The sequence below is a fragment of the Vombatus ursinus genome, unplaced genomic scaffold (genome assembly GCF_900497805.2).
Source record: "Vombatus ursinus unplaced genomic scaffold, bare-nosed wombat genome assembly UNPS02014770.1, whole genome shotgun sequence".
Lineage (NCBI taxonomy): Eukaryota > Metazoa > Chordata > Mammalia > Diprotodontia > Vombatidae > Vombatus > Vombatus ursinus.
Window position 1 is genome coordinate 40,039,206 of NW_020954548.1, and position 16,273 is coordinate 40,055,478.

Below are 16,273 nucleotides of genomic sequence, written 5' to 3' on the forward strand. Positions count from 1 at the left end.
CTCTCTCTCTCTCTCTCTCTCTCTCTCTCCCCCTCTCTCCTCCCCTCTCTCCTGCCTGTGGGAACAAATAGGACAAGTCAAATTCCTCTTTCATCTAACAGCTGTGAAAACAGCTATAACATCCCTTCTAAATCTTCTTTGGGCTAAAATTAGCATTCTCTTCAAGGCAGAATTAAACCAGAAGTCCCAGATTTCCTGCAGACACAAATTAGACATTTCTTTGCTTTACCAGCTGAGCACTCAGAAGTTCTTTCTGATTCTAGTTCACTACTTCCCGTGATCTGTAAAATAAAATTATCTCTAAGATCCCCTCCTAGCTCTGACACTTTGGTATCATGGCTTTGGTGGTAGTGGATTATACTCTTCTGTTCCCCGAGCTGGTATCTTGCTTCTTCCATCCCATAATAAAAATAAATAAGTAAAAGCACCCCCCCTCAATAATTTAATGCTTTTTTCTTTTTTTAATTAATGTTTGTTGTCTTTCCTGTACAGCACAATGAGAGGCCTCGGAGGCAATGGTTACAGTTCCCATATTTTAGTGGGAAAACTGAATGGAATGTGACCACTCATCTGTGATTGCATGATTGCCCTTCATTGATAAATAAGGGAGATTGTCAGCTATTAAATAGAGCTCAAAGCCTCTTCAAGGGGCAGAGCGTAGCCCAGTTTAGAGCACTGTTATAGGAAACTAGTTACATGCAGTAAAGTTAGAAAGATTATAAAATGGCAGAGCTGGAAAGGACCTTAAAACACAAAACTATAGAATGTCAGCACTGGAAAGGACCTTAGAGGTCACCTGCTTTAACCCCCTCACTTTGCAAGGGAAAAAGCAATAGGTTGAGAAATGGGACCACAGAAGGGGTGTGATTTGTCCAAATTTATACAGTGAGATCTGAAGGGGCCAGATTGTGAAAGGCCTCAAGGGCCAAACTAAAAAATTCAGTCTTTATTCTTAAGGTGGTAGAGAGTAATTAGAAGTCTTTTAGTAGGAGAGAGATATTACCCAAACTTGGGTACCCTACTAGTACCCTACTACCTTCTTTACCTAGTTATTGCTAGTCCTAGTTTTTTGTTTTGTTTTATTTTTTTGCCTGGTAAAAATGTATAGTGAAGCAGATTGATGTCATGGAAAGAGTACTGGATTTTAAGTTAGACCTGGGTTCAAATCCCAGCCTGACCACTTGTTATTTGTGTGACTCTAGGAAAGTCACTTTATCATCTCTGGACCTCACTTTCTTCAGCTATGAAGCAGGAGATGTACTGGATCAAAGGTTCTTAACCTTTTTGGTGCTATGTATCTCTTCTCAGAATAATGGTTTTTAAAAGAAATTCCTAATTGAAGGAAATGCTAAATTTTCAGTTAGATGTTAATGAAAATAAAGTTGTCTTTTTTTTTTTTCCACATCCAAGTCCGTAGGAACCCCCACCACACTCACACTTTGTTCCCAGACCTCTTGGAGATCTATAAACCTTAGGTTGAGAACCCTTGGACTAGATGATGTCTGAAGTTCTTTCTAGTCCTAAGTCCTATGATGTTATAACTAGTGATATGAGTGATGGTACTAGAAATAATTTAGGGCATTTTTCCTTCACAGTAACTCTCCCCCTAATGCCGCTGCACAAGTACCCTGTTAAACTCTGGAAAACCTTGAAGCTGAGGCAAGGGATTTACTCTCGCTTGCCTGAACACTACCTCAAGTCACTGCAAAACGAAGGGACACCCACAGCAGTCCATTATAAACCTCACGGGGTCAAGTATAAGATAAATCCGAAGAATGGACAACGTGAGCTTGTCCAGGATGTTGCCATCCCGCTCTACTTTCCCCCTGAATCCCAGAAGGGACTCTGGGGTGGCGAAGGCTGGATCATTGGTTATAGATATGCCAACAATGACAAGGTACGTATGTGTGTGTGTGTAAGAGGTATGGTTAGTGACGGTGGTCTAGTGTGGGCCCAGAAGAGTATAGAATGGGCTGGTCTCTTTCTCAAGTCCATAAAGTGACTGTTGCTACAGCTCCATTCATTTATAGAGATGCAATTCAAAGTTATCTTCAGTTTTCTTCAGTGAAGCATAGATAATAATTTTTCTGCTAACTAAATGCCACTGTAACTGAAAAAAAAAAGGTGGATGTTTTGATGACATTCTTAATTCTTCTAAGTAGAATTTTTAATTTTTAAAAAGAGCATCACTCTTTTAATGAAATAATTTAATTAATAACAGTTCGTATTCATATAGACATCCACAAATCATTTTCTGGACTATGACCCTGGGAGGTTTTTCGTTTTTGTGTTTGTATCCCCAGCACCTAACATGATGCCTAGCACACAGTAGGGACTTAATAAAATGTTTGTCGGGTTAGATTGGAGGTAGGTGTTGCAAATACGATTGTCCCCATTTTGTGGACAAGGAAACACATTCTGAGAAGGAAAATGACTTCATTTGTTAATGTTGGTCATTGGTGGAATGAGAACTTGGACTCAGGTTTTCTGATTCTACAGCAAGTGCTCCTTTCATGGCTTCACAATTGCCTCGATGGTGGGAAAGTGAAAGGCCAGTGGCCTTTCTCTCTCCTTCTGGTAGTGGCAGGTTCTTGGATATTAGGAAGGGCTGAGGAGAGAAGAATAAGCCTGCCCTTCCTCCTCCCTGTTCTGCCAAGCAACTCTTCTCACTTCTAGCTGTTGCTGAGCCAATAATAACATGATGTAGAGGAATGTCCCCTCTGGTCACCTCCAAACTGCCCCTGCCCTTCCTTGTGCCTTTTGGCACTTTTGGCATAAGCTTAGCCCTTAGACATCACATGAGCTTTAGTCTCCCAGTCTTCGCACATGCTTAGTTATTTGGAATGTGAATGCTAGTGAACCATGATGTCGGATTTAATGTTTCTCTAGTAAGATGGAACTTTTTGAAGGTCATTAGTGTTAGGAGAAGGACATCAACTCCAGGAGACGTCAAAGTGGGACTAACTGGGAGGCTGAGCTAGCTCGGAGTTCAAGATATGAATGGAGATGAAAGTGGCAAGAATGGAGCAGGTGGATCATGTCTGCATTTTAGGGGGATGTAGAGTAGGAAGGTGACAGCTGACTTAGTCTGTTAAAACAGTCCCCCTTTAGTGTAGTATAACTGGCAAGGTCACCTTTTCAAACCGATCCTCTACACTTCCTTCTATGTACTAAATAGGCAGACTAGATGATCCATAACTTCTTTCAAACAGTATCCTGGCCTCTGATGAATCTACAGAGCTTTTGTACTTGGTGGCCTATTAAGGCTTTTCCCTTGAACTAAAAGAACGGGAGGGATGACAGAACTACACTTAAGGAGACAGGAGAAGAGAGGAAACAGCAAACCTGGCGCTGGATGAGGCAAGTGAATGCAGATGATGGGTACCTCAGCTGAAGAAAGAAGGAAGGAAGGAAGAAATACCGAGTCTGTGTGGTGGGGGAGGGAGATGTTGCTTGTCTTTCAGGAAGAGCATTGGTGATTACTTGGAAACAGCTTGCTCACTCTTAGAAACTTTGTTCTGCTTTTAGCTCTCAAGGCGCGTGAAAAAGACTTGGAAGCCCCATCTGTATGAACGAGAGCTTTACAGTGAGATCTTGGACAAGAAATTCACAGCAATGGTGACCATGAGAACTCTGGATCTAATTGATGAAGCCTATGGATTTGATTTCTATATCCTCAAGGTGAGGCCCCAGGTCTATGGAGAGGGAAAAAGAAAAGAAGAGCCAAGTTTTTGTTTCAAGGGCAGGATCAAAACTAGGAACAGAATGACTTCATTCTGCCTGGGCTTACTATGAAGTTAGATTGGCAGCCACAGCTGCTGCTTGACATTAAACTAGAGATTTAAGGTTTAGTGTCCAATGTAGAATTTCAGAGAATGGAAATCTCGTTGTCCACCCTGTATTACAACGTTCAGTTCGCTTTTTAGGAAGGATGTTGACAATATCTTAGACCATATCTTAGATGACAGGGACTGGAAGCTGTGTAATATGAGGACCATTTGAAAGAATTGTAGTTAGCTTGGAAAAGAGAAGACTTGATGGGGGAGGGGGATAGTGTATGGAAAAAATGACACATGATAATTCTTTTCCAGTATTTTAGCTCTGTGTCTTAAGAGCCTCTAATCCTCTGGGCAGTCATGTGGAAAATGGGTTCCATTATGACCCCCCCTTGGAAGGATGGGTGGAGAGCTGGCTGTGGAGTCAGGACCGATTGTGTTCAGGTCTGCCCTATGTCTGACTCTTGGTAAATAAAAGAATTGATTAAACTTGTTCTGCTTAGCCTTAGAGAGCAGGACTGAGACATTGTTGCAGAGAGTCAGATTGCAGCTTGATATAAGGGAGCACTTCCAAATAATCCACATAATCCAAAAGGGAAGACTAGACTGGACCTGCCTTGGGTAATGATGCCTTTTCCCTCACTAGAGGGCTTCAGGCTCAGTGTGGATAACATTGTGTTCAGATCCCAGAATACAGTAGAAGGAGTTTCTGATAGGTACAGGTTGAACTAGATGACCATCGAGGTCACTCTGAAATTCCTTTATTTTCTGAATACGATCTAGAACTCACTGAGTGGTCCATTGATTAGTTAGGAAAGTCACTGCAAAGAATGTTTAGTTTATTTAAAGATATTTTCCTACGTTTTGCATGATTACACATGTGTAACCTGTATCAAATTGTTTGCCTTTTCAACCAGGGGCTAGAGGAGGGAGGGAAGGAGAGATTTTGGAATTCAAAATTTTTTTAAAAATGTTAAAAATTGTGTTTATATGTAATTGGAAAAAATAAAATTTTTTAAAAAAATAGATATTTTCCATTACTGATGTGAATCTGTATTCAAAAAGCACAAGATTTTACATATTTAAATATGTAAAATAATTCTGATTTACTCAGGTAAACTCTTTGTAATGTGTCTCTGTTTCTTCCAGAAATAGGTACCTGTTAAAGCCTGTATGATAGTGATATTTCATTTGCATTCCTGAAGATTATTGAAAAATCAAATTCAATTACATGATTAGTGCTTGATTTATGTGTATGACTTTACCTACAGACTCCAAAGGAGGATCTGTGCTCCAAGTTTGGAATGGACTTGAAACGAGGAATGCTATTGCGTCTTGCCCGGAGGGACCCTCAGCTCCACCCAGATGATCCAGAAAAGAGAGAAGCTATTTATGACAAGTACAAGGTGAGCAGCCAAACTGATTTTTCTGGCTAAATTCTGCACATCCATTTGAGTTAATTCATCCATGGATCATCCAGCCCCACATGCTTGGGGCCTCCTTCACTCTTCTTCAAATGGGTGTTCCCTCTTATTCTGACAACCTCTGGCACAACTGGTGCTCCAGTAAACCTAATAATTATATTCATCTATAATTTAGAATAATCAAAATTAGATTCAGGTCAACAAATGTAATTTATTAAGCACCGCTTTGTGCCAGGCGATTTATAGTATATAAAATGCTTGCCTCTGAGGATAGGCTATGAGGTAGGTAGTGTGACTATTTTTATCTCCATTTTACAAATTAGAAAACTGAGGTTTAGAGAAAGGAAATGTCTTACTTTAGGTAACCCATCTCGATAGTGACAGAGCTGAGATTCAAACTCGGATCTTATGACTCCTAACCCAGTGTTCTTTCAGCTATGTTTGTAAAACTCTTTGCAAACCTTAAAGTGCTGTTTAAATGTTAACTGTCATTGTTATTATTACCACTGTACCTTACAGGACCCTAGGGTCTTTATCCTTATTTCCCTTTTTTTTCCCTTATGCTATAGGAGTTTGTGATCCCAGAAGAAGAGGCTGAATGGGTCGGGCTGACGTTAGACGAAGCAGTGGAAAAACAAAGACTCCTGGAAGAAAAAGTGAGTATCACGAACAAGGTCTCTGAAGGGCCAAGAGCAGCCTCCACTGTTGGTCTGATGTCCAGGCTGATGTTTCAAGCTGTTTACATTGGACATGAGAGAGGTGACTTGTGAGGGGGCAGGGGCATCAGGCATCCTCATCTCAAGCTTATGGATGGGAGTGACAGTAGAGATGGGAGAGAAGCTGTGGAAAAACTCTGCCAGTTCTGGCCAAGGAACAGAAGCAGACCTAGTCCCGATTCCTATTCAGGAGCCTTTCTGCTTTCTCAACAGAGAAAGCTTTTGTCAGCTCTTGGCGATTGGCTTTGCTGCTCAGCAGCTCCCTTCCTCTCTGTGTTGGGGCTGCCCTCCTCACTTAGACATCAGTTTAGCGTGTTTACTTACAGTAGGCAAAAAGGTCAAACTATACAAAATGTACGGTCTAGATAGTGTTACTGAAATACTGAGTACAGAACAAGGATCCCATCCTAAGACCCTAAACCATGTATAATTTAGATATCAAAGCACTTAAAGGTTTCCTATGTATACTGCCATGTGCGAGGTGCTGGGGAAAGACTAACATGAAAGACAGGGTCCCTCTCCTCAAGGAATTGATAGTTGAGTAAGAGGCATTGGATAGCACAAATGACTGGTAGATGTTACGAATGGTATATTGGAGAGGTCTGAGTGGCATAGGAGATTCACAGAGGAATGGATCACTTCCAGTTGGAAGGCTTCATGGAATAGTCTTAGCATAGTGGCTTGCACATAGTAGGCCTTTAATAATGAATTTGTTGAGTGAGCCAGCACCCAAGCTAGGTTCTGAAGAAGGATGAGAAATAATATCAACTCATGTAACACACTGCAGTTGCTTTCTTTACAACTTTTTGAGGTAGGGAGTGTAATTTTATAAGTGAGGAAATTGAGGCTGAGTGAGCTGTTCCTTGAGACTTGTCTAGTCATGCAGTGAGAGTTAGAATCCAGACCTCCTCCCTCTCAGTCCTGTCCTCTCTGCACTGCTCCAAGCTGTCTGTAGAGGCTTGAGAGGAGGGCTTGTTCAAATACGTGGAAGAAGAAAAGGAGAAGCTGTCTCATCTACCAAACTGGTCCCGACTCTATGTGGTTTTCTTTTCGTGCTCCACCTAGTTCATTTTTTCAATGACTGTTAAACACCTCCTATTTGTGAGGTCTTGAGAATATTAGTAAGGGAGATAAAGGGATAAATAAGTCAAGATCCCTGCCCGCAAAAGGCTTACAGTCCAGTTGGAATAAAACCTGTACGCAGGCTGAGCTTCAGGCCTGCACCACCAATTGCCTCTTGTTTCCAGCTGCATGCCCAGTAGGCATTTTGAATTCAACAGGTCCAAAACAGCTCATCTTCTCTCCTCCCCCCAGCTCTCTCATCTTCCTAACTTCGGTCACCATTAGCCTCCCAGTCCCCCAGTTGTGGGTCATAGAAGTCGGCATTCGTTCTTCCCTCCCCATCAGTTTCCCATACTCAGTCAGTTACCAAGTCTTGTTCGTTATGCCTCCACAACATCTTGAGGCCATCCCCTTTTCTCTACTTGTGCAGCCACCACCCTGGTCCAGGTCCTTAGTACCCTTCCATTGAACTTTTGCAGGAGCCTTCTAATTGGCCTCCCTGCCTCAGGCCTCTTCCCCCTTCCAGGCTGTCCTCCATAGAGCTGCCAGATGATATTCCCAAAACATGTCTGTCTGTTGTTTTCCCACTCGGAAAGCTCCAGCGGCTCCCTGTTTGTTCTGGGATAAAGCATAGCTATATCTGTTTGCCATTTATAGGCCTTCACAGTGTCCCCGACCTCCCTTTTTAGGTTTATTGAATGTTACTTCCCTTAATTCACAGACTGTTTTGACCAAATCAGGCTTCTTACCATCTTCATTCACAGCATTTCATCTCTGCATGTGTGCCTTTGCACACGCTGCCCTCCTCCCCACCCCAGGCCTGAAATGTACTCCTTCCTCAGCTCCTCTTGCAGGAGGCCAGCCCTGGTCCCTCCTTCCTCAAATTAACTTGGCGTGTGTTTTCTAGTTACTTGGCTGTGTTCATGGGGCCTCTCCTTATGGAATGGAAACTTCTTGAGGTCAGGAACTGTTTTACTATTGTTTCTCCATGCCTACCATACCACCTGGCACATAGCCAATGCTTAACAAATGTCTGTGAAGTGTTAACAGTAAATGTAACACCAACTGGAACTTGGTAAATGCAGAAGAGAAGGACCAGGTACTTAGGAGATGAGATGATGGAGAGATCATTTATAGTTAAGGGATCAAGGATTGAAGGATGGTGGGTGGGATGTTTGTAGGTGGAGCCTGGATTTCCATCTCTGCCTTACAGATCCAGAGAGATTTTGAATTCAGTTGCAAATAGAAAGCTGGTAGCAGGATAGTGACTGGGTTTTCTGGCTCTTGTTTAATTTACTGAGCTACTCCAGGTGGGTAGATTGCTGTCCAACACAGGAACATAGTCATTGTTCACCACAGCCATCTCAAACCAGAGCATTCACAAGATTCCAGACTCCAGAGGTTAATCTGGAGGAGCCCAGTGCTGCTCAGTCTCTCCCAACATAGTTTGAGTTTTCATGGGGTAAACTGGTACCAAAGGGAAGTATCACCATTTGGGGATGTCTTTTGGGAAACGTAGCAGCTGATGAGTTTTGATGGGGCATGATAGGCATGTTCTCAGCAGGAGGGATTGTGGCCGCTGAGGCTGGCGGGGGAGACATCGTCCACATGTGTGTTTCTGACTCCTTGGACTAGCTTCCACTACTCTTGTTCTATTCCTCTTGTGCCAGCTGCTCTGCAGGACCCTCACCCACTGTTTCTCCCCTTTTCAGGACCCTGTCCCTCTGTTCAAAGTATATGTGGAAGAACTCATTCAGCAGCTTCAAGACCAGGCACTTTCGCAGCCAGCTGTGATGCAAAGGAAAGCCTAGTGGGCAGGAACTGCCCAGAGACCAGACTGTTTGATTAAGAGGCCCCTTCCTCTTCTTCCTCCTCCTCCTCCCCATCATATCCAGTCCAAACCCACTGCTGCATGTTTCCCAGGGAAGTGGGAAGCAGAGTATATGAAGACTTTCTGCGTCCCCCCTGCTGGCCGCCCCGCCGAGCTCCTGGCCTGCCTTTGGTGGTGCCAGCTCCAAATCACAGCACTCCCTGAGTGCCCGCTGATGCTTTGAACTCGATACCTGTATTTTTCTGAGACACAGTCATTCAGAGGAACAATAAACAAACCCATCCAGTGATCCAGTTACTGTCCCAGTGTGTCCCTTTAGCCACCCACACATGCCAGAGGTCTGCCAGGGATCAGAAGCTAGTGCGTGTCTTGTGCAGTAGAACCACTGGAGCTTGTCACATCCCCTGTAGTCTCTTGATGTGAGACTGATACTCTGGACATTTGTAGAAGCCCTTTACATAAAGTGGTTAATTTGGTGACTTCTAATATCCTTTTTTGTTCTAAAAATTCTATAATTCAAAGAACTATAGAATCTTGAGTTTGACAAGTGTATACCGAGGAAAGAGGGCTGAAATTTTAATCAAAAGGCCTGGTTTTGAAACTTAGCTCTGCTAATTATTATCTTTGTGACCCTGGACAAGTCACAGTATCTCTGGACCTCAGTTCCTCATGTACAGGATGAGGAGGTTTAGACAGAATGTGTGATCCTATGGACCAGGATCCTATGACCCCTTCCCCCGTGGTTTTCCATTGTCCCAGGGAGTTGTTGCCTCCCGGACAGCCTGTGTTAACATCTTGTTACTTTAAGGACCAGTGCTGTGTACCGTAGGATCTGTATCTGATATTGGGCAGTTCACGTTGACAGCTTTCCTTGATCCACGAAGGTGCTACATAGTTTACTCTCGCAGATCTGTGGAATCTCGCCCTTGTTCCCATTGTACGTATGGGCTGGTGAGCAGAGGCCTAGAGGTGTTACACAGAAAGTGGTGTCGGAGATCACACAAAGAACCAGTGACAACCTAAAAACAACAGCGGCCCAGTTTGCTGTGCAGTGGTGCTCCTTTTCAAAGCTCTGATACGGAGATTAATGCCAGAGGATTTTGTTGGACTTCTGTGTTTAGCCTTACTTGTTGCCTTTGAGCTGAATTGGAAGACTATACCTAATGATAATACCAACTCACATTTACTTAGTGCCTTTTCTATCAAAGCACTTTCTGCCCCAGGATTAATCAGCTGAGATCAGGGAAATGGTTCCCAAAGTTTTTATATTCAGTGTAGCCTCTGTCCTTGGCCATGTCCTCTAAAACATTCTATCAGTAACAGATAACAGACATAAAAGGCAGCTTAATCTGATTTGGAAATGCCCCAAAGCCGAGAAAGAGATCTAAAAGAGGCTGTGTGGTACAGTGGAAAGGGCTGCCACATGGCTATCTTACCCAGGACGTGTCACCTAACCGCAGCCTCAGTTTCCTCATCTCTAAAATGAGGATAACAATACTTCAACTACTACCTCAGGATGTTATGAAGAAAGCTCTCTACGGCATCACAGAAAGATGAACGATTATTTTCACGCTCTCTTACTGTTTCCGACTGTCAGTTTGTTAAAAGTACTTTCCATCTCTTCTGTGAGTCTGGGGCCTTTTCCCTTCAGGTGGCTTCATTAACTCTTGCCTAAAGGCAGGAGAAAGAAGGGCCCCTAATTAGCCATTCTTGGACACAGCTGGTCCTGGGCCTCTGCTTTAGAAACGTATTCTGGTATCCCAGGCAGCCTCTGGCTGTTTTCCTGTTGTGGTCTCTGTGTACTCGGCTTTGCAGGGTGACAGGTGGCCTGAGCTCTAGGGTTTGAAGGCTCCCTGACTGACTCTTGGCCCCACAGTAAGCTAAAGGTGTTCTCTGTAGGAGGAGCTGGCAGTATTCCATTTCTGGGGAAGGCAATGCAAGACTCCTTTGCCTATGGAGAGTTTCCTGAGAGCACTGTGCATCACCATTGTCTTCAGCATTCAAAACCACAGCCCTCTCCCTGACCATTCCTGTCGAGACCTGACCTGCTTCTGCCCAGAGAAGCCCTCTTATGTATCTGGCCAACTAGATCGTAGAGGAAGAAACTCCCAAGGTTATATGCAGCTTGGAGGCCCCAGAACTGAAGTGACCTTAGCCAAGTCTGGGTTTCCTCCCTGGTTTCCCCATGTAAAATGGGGGGATTGGGTCCAATGATTTCTGTGGTCCATTTCAGCACTAACATTACATGTATCTTCTTGCTCTATGTTCTCATGGTGGTTGTTCGTCCTTCGTTCATGAAGAGGACCATGATATCAGGAAGGAGATGCCATGACTTGCAAATGAGTTGGATTTAAGTGAGGGAGGGCTGTGCAAAGTCACCAGCCTCACCTTCTCCTTTGGAGCCACCTCAGTCCAGTGGCCAGATACAGATCAGGACGACTGGAGATGACTCGCAATCAGTCTTTGATCATAGCTTCCTGAAGAGGCACTAGTGTAGTGGGCAGGGCTCTAGGCTCTAAACTAACAGATAAAAGATTTGAGCTAGTGCTGGAGCCCTTTGTGACCCTGGGCAAGTAAGTCACTTAACCATCTTGATGTTGTCTCAGGTTTAACGTCATAGTATTAAAACTGAAGCAGGGATCTGAACCAGATGATCTCTTCAGGTCCCTAAATGAGAAGCATGTTGTAGTCTGCGGAGACCTTTCCCCACCCCTGAAGACCATTTCCTCCTGATTTCAGGAGAGGAGGAATGCAGGATTCTCCAAACAGCATCCACAGACATTTCTTGATTACAGCTTTGAGCTGGTTCCTATGGGGCAAGAAAAAGTTAGCACCATCCAAAGCTCCTTGGTTAAGAGACCTCTCTGACTGCCACAGGGGCCTGAGGGAGAATTAGGGCTCCCCAGTTTCCTACACACTAACAAGATTGACAGGTGTCTCAGGCCAGGCCCTGGAGTCATCCAGGATCCCAGGCTTGTTTTCACCAACAAATCATGAACCTCTGAATAGTATGGGCAGTGCTTGAACTTTCCTGGATGAGTGGTGAGCAAGGTACCAGTTCATTCTGATTTCATCCAGTCTTTGAGTTATCCCAAGCATTTTCCTCACTGCTCTTAAATACTCCATTCCTGGAGTCAAGCTAGGAGAGAGGAAAGGAGCCTAATTCATCTATTCTGCATGCAAATGAACAGGATAGTTTGGAAGAGAATGGAATAATAAAGAGATACATAGTAGAATGGAGGATCCTTAAGGCAGGCAAGGGCTGTTTCTGCATTTCAAGGATCAGCTTTTGGGTGCAGAGTCCCACTGAAATGAGTTTTTTATGTCATCTGGGCTTTTCATTGTCAGATCTTTGTCCTTTATAGTCCTGTCTTACCTGACTTCAAACTCCCTGGCCTATTTACCTCTCCCTGAGGAGCAGGAATACTCAGTACTTCAGAATCCTGCGTCTGTGGACTCCTGTCTGCCCTAATGGATTTTGTCTTCAAATGAGCCCTGACTAAAAGCTTCCAGACTCTGACGCTGTGGAGTAATTCTCTCTGTATAGAGGCCAGGCCAGGCTAATAGGAAGCTAAGCCCAAGGCCTTTTGAAAGCAAAGAGAGTTAGAGAGATGATTATCTCAGACTTGGCCTTCCAGTGACTCAAACCCTTTTCCATTTCCCCACCCTTATCCCCTGATTCCTGACTCCTTTCTGGACTATCTTCCCCACCTGCTGTAAGAATTGGACTCCTGAGCTGAGCTCAGGTCTGTGGACTTGGACTGTGGGGCCTCTCCACTTAGGTAGGAGAATTGGGCAATGCTAATGTTGTTTCCATGACAACAGAAAATCACTTGGAAAAAGCCAACTTCAAAGTCAAAATGACAGCTTGTCAGAAAGGTACATCACACACACACACACACACACACACACACACACCCACCACCCCACAGGTACACCAGAGACAATCTTTGGGGTACTGGGATGTGCTTGAAATTCGTGTGTCACTGAGAAGCCAAAGAGGATGTCTACTGTACCTGAGGTTGGGCCTGGAGAATCTCACTTGCTGCCCCTGGGGCATAGGGAGACCTAACGTCTCCTTAAAGCTTAATATGTGAAGGCACAAGGTTTTGAGTTGCCATGCCTACCAACCTTCCAATTTTATAGCAATTTTTTCTAAAGCCTCACACATTTTATCCTCACACCAGCCTTCCGATGTAGGCAGAACAGCTGTCACCATCCCTATTTAACAGATGAGGAAACTGAGGCCGGGAAAGGTAAATTAACCTACCTACCTGTTACACAGCAAGTCAGTGGCAGTACTAGGACTTGAACCCAAGTCTTTGGACATATAGTCCAGTGGCCTTATGGTTCTGATTCAGTGGATTGGTGTTTTTTGTTTTAATAACCTAGGGCCTAGTATGTGACAGTCACACTAAACCTACACTTTCTTTTTTTAGTCTTTACCTATGACTTCTTTGGGGTATGGGATTCCCACTGTGGAGATTCCCTCCAATTTTGCAAAACTGACCAGCACCAGCACCAGCACCACCACCATCTTCAACTTACTTTCTCAGAGAGTAGTCTGGGATAGCTGAAAAATTACATGATTTATCCATGGTCATATAGGTAGTAGAGGCATGACATGAACCCAAGTTTTCCCAAGACCAGCTTTCTCTCTCTCTACTACCTTACACTTTTTTTTTTTTTAGAGGCAATTAGGGGTAAGTGACTTGCCCAGGGTCACACAGCTAATAAGTATCTGAGGTTGGATTTGAACTCAGGTCCTTCATACTCTAGGGCCTGTGCTCTATCCACTGCACTACCGAGCTTCCCCTGCTACCCCATACTTTCAGTCTATTAGAGAAACCTTTCAAAAAGGTCTCTCCCCCAAGTGAGCAGCCTAGGGGCCCAGGTATCAAGAAAGTGAAAAGAGATTTCCTTCTTTGGTAAAAGGCCCCAACCTCACCCTATTTAGACAAAGGCCCACAAGGGACAAGTGGCTTGCTTAAATCTGCCTTGCAAGCTTGTCCTGAATCCAAGTTTCTGACTACAGAGGCCATATCTCTATAACACCCAAACAAACAGTTATTTCTCTTAATTGAGTGGGAAAGAATCAGCTGAGGAGGGCTTGGAGCCATGCTGTGAATGACTGGCAGATTTTTTTCACTTTCCCTGCAGGTTTCTTGGCATCATCTGGAGACAGCCGCACAGGGGGCCAATTCTTATGCAGAAACAAGTCAGATCTTCTGCCTTGTCTCCACGGTCACAATAAGCACCATGAGGCACCCTGCAGTAGTAAAATGTATGGAAAAGGATGTTGAGTCTGGAGACCCAGCTCCGGTTGCTTGCTGGTTGTGTGAACCAAATCACTTACATCTCTCATGCTTTTTCTCATCTGTAAATTAAGGGTTTTAACAGATCATAGGATTTAGAGATTGAAGGTACCTTAACAATGATCTAGTCCAAATACTTTATTTTATAAATGAAGAAACTGAGGTTCAAGAGGTTAAGTAATTTGCCTGAGGTCACACAGGATGAGAGCTAGGACTAGATTCAGACTTCCCTAACATCAAATACAGGGCTCTTCCCACTTCCCCTCCTGATGATACCAAACTCACCTGATTTTGTTGGGAAAGCTCAAATGAGATAATGCATAAAGTGCTTTGTAAACCTTAAAATGCCATGTAAATATCAGTGATTGGTATTATTGTCCCTACCATCACCATCACCACCAGTGTTGTGAAGCATGAGCCTCTGACAGGTGAGAAGAGATTTAAAGAACTCTTCTGCAATCATCCTTACCTTCCGGAACATTAGTGAAGAGGAGACTGACAAAACCCTTCATGAAGAACGTTCTCCAGCGGTAGCCTCCAGTATTCGATGCCGATTTAACCTACCACAACTATCCCAGGATCTAGAGGGGAGCCCCACAACTTTGGGGCCCCGGCTTCATGCCCTTTCTGACCATCTCAAGCACAGCTTACAGTTTAGAGTAGCACCTTAGAGTACAAACTGCATCCAGGTGGGCAAATCATTGCAATATATTTTGGTTAAAGCTCAGCTTTGTCCAGCTTTACCCCATACATCGGGACATCTGTCAGAGCTCCACCATGCCTCATACCCAGGCCTACCAGATTCTCTCTCTTACCCCAGTCCTTGTATAAAGGAAGGTCATTTCTGCCTGTACTCTAGGTAGACAAACCCAATGTCAAGTTGAAGCAATTCTGCTGCCTGAATGGGACATCTGGGTGTCTTTTTCTCTTCCTTAGATCCCGTGTTCAGAATCTCCTGAGCTCATCTTCCTGTTGAGCTCTGAATCTATATCAAATGCTCACCTGATGCTTCACCAAGCTGTGCTCTGGATTGACCCAACAGAGCCTAAGCTCTTCAAGAACAGGGTCTGTTCCATTTTTGTCCTTGAACACCTAGAGGCTAGCACACTGCCTTGCATGTAACTGGCACCTTAGTGTTTGATGGGTTGAATTGATTCAAATACTTTTTAGTCTTTTTTTTTTTTTTTAATCCTCTTTCTTCTCTTTCCCCAGACATCTCTTGCCTTGGTTTGTACTTCTGAAATCAAGAATGTCAGAGCTGGAAAGAACCTTAGTGAATTGTACTTCCTTCATTTAAAGTTGGGGAAGCAGGGTCCGAGAAGGTCAAACAGTGATGTAGCAACAACAACCATTGTTTATATAGCCCTTTAAGGTTTGCAAAGTGCTTTACAAATATTATCTCATTTGATCCTCATAATCCCTGTTTTACAGTTGAGCAAACTGAGGCAGAGGTAAAGTGACTTGCCCAGTCACACATAGCTAGTAAACATCTAAGGCTGGATTTGAATCAGGTCTTTCTGCTTTCAAGTCAAACACTCTATCCCTTATGCCATCTCACTGCCAACTGACCCAGGACTATACACCTTGCCTGGCACATAGAGTTGTGGAGTGGACCTGCAATTTCATCAGTATGAGGAACTCCTGGGGAGGAAACTTCCTCTACCGACGTAGGTCAACATCTTCTGAAAGAAGAGTTACTTTGCACAGAGATATCCAAAATGCTGTCTGGAATACTCCCTAGTGTATGTAGGCCAAATCATGTAATTGAGAAATATTTAACAAAATAAATAAAAATAGAATTAAACATAGATAATGTTTTCTAAGTCAATATGCCACCCATAGGGATCCTTGTATGTGGCTTAGTGACCTTTGTTTCTATTTGAATTTGATAACACTGATTTATTTCCCAGGGTGGGGCTCCAGGAAGAAGAAGGACATGGGCTTGAGACTCTGCTGCCAACTGACTCCCTCACTGTGGTTCTCCTCTGGTTGCTGCTGCTTCTGGTTCAGGTAGGTTCTATGCTAAGACTAACTAGCCCTCCTCCACTGTTGTTGCTGTTCTAGTTGCTATGCTGGTCACTTCCTGGGCCTGGCTCTCAGCCCTTGGAATGTTCACTCTGGTGCCTTACCTGATAGTGTACTGCTCTCT

The 16,273-nt window shown here is 43.9% G+C and overlaps 1 protein-coding gene across 3 annotated transcripts in view; it reads left to right on the forward strand.

Moving 5' to 3' along the window:
* The window catches only part of LOC114043981 (39S ribosomal protein L28, mitochondrial-like), a 10,537-nt gene extending 1,252 nt beyond the window's left edge, over positions 1-9,285 (forward strand). For all 3 annotated transcript variants that reach the window (XM_027863284.1, XM_027863282.1, XM_027863283.1), the window contains 5 exons: positions 1,596-1,897; positions 3,529-3,681; positions 5,048-5,182; positions 5,770-5,856; positions 8,691-9,285. In XM_027863284.1, coding sequence (XP_027719085.1) covers positions 1,610-1,897; positions 3,529-3,681; positions 5,048-5,182; positions 5,770-5,856; positions 8,691-8,789 — 762 coding nt within the window. In that variant the 5' untranslated portion in view covers positions 1,596-1,609 and the 3' untranslated portion in view covers positions 8,790-9,285. The remainder of the gene's footprint in view (positions 1-1,595; positions 1,898-3,528; positions 3,682-5,047; positions 5,183-5,769; positions 5,857-8,690) is intronic.
* The last annotated feature ends 6,988 nt before the right edge of the window (positions 9,286-16,273 follow it).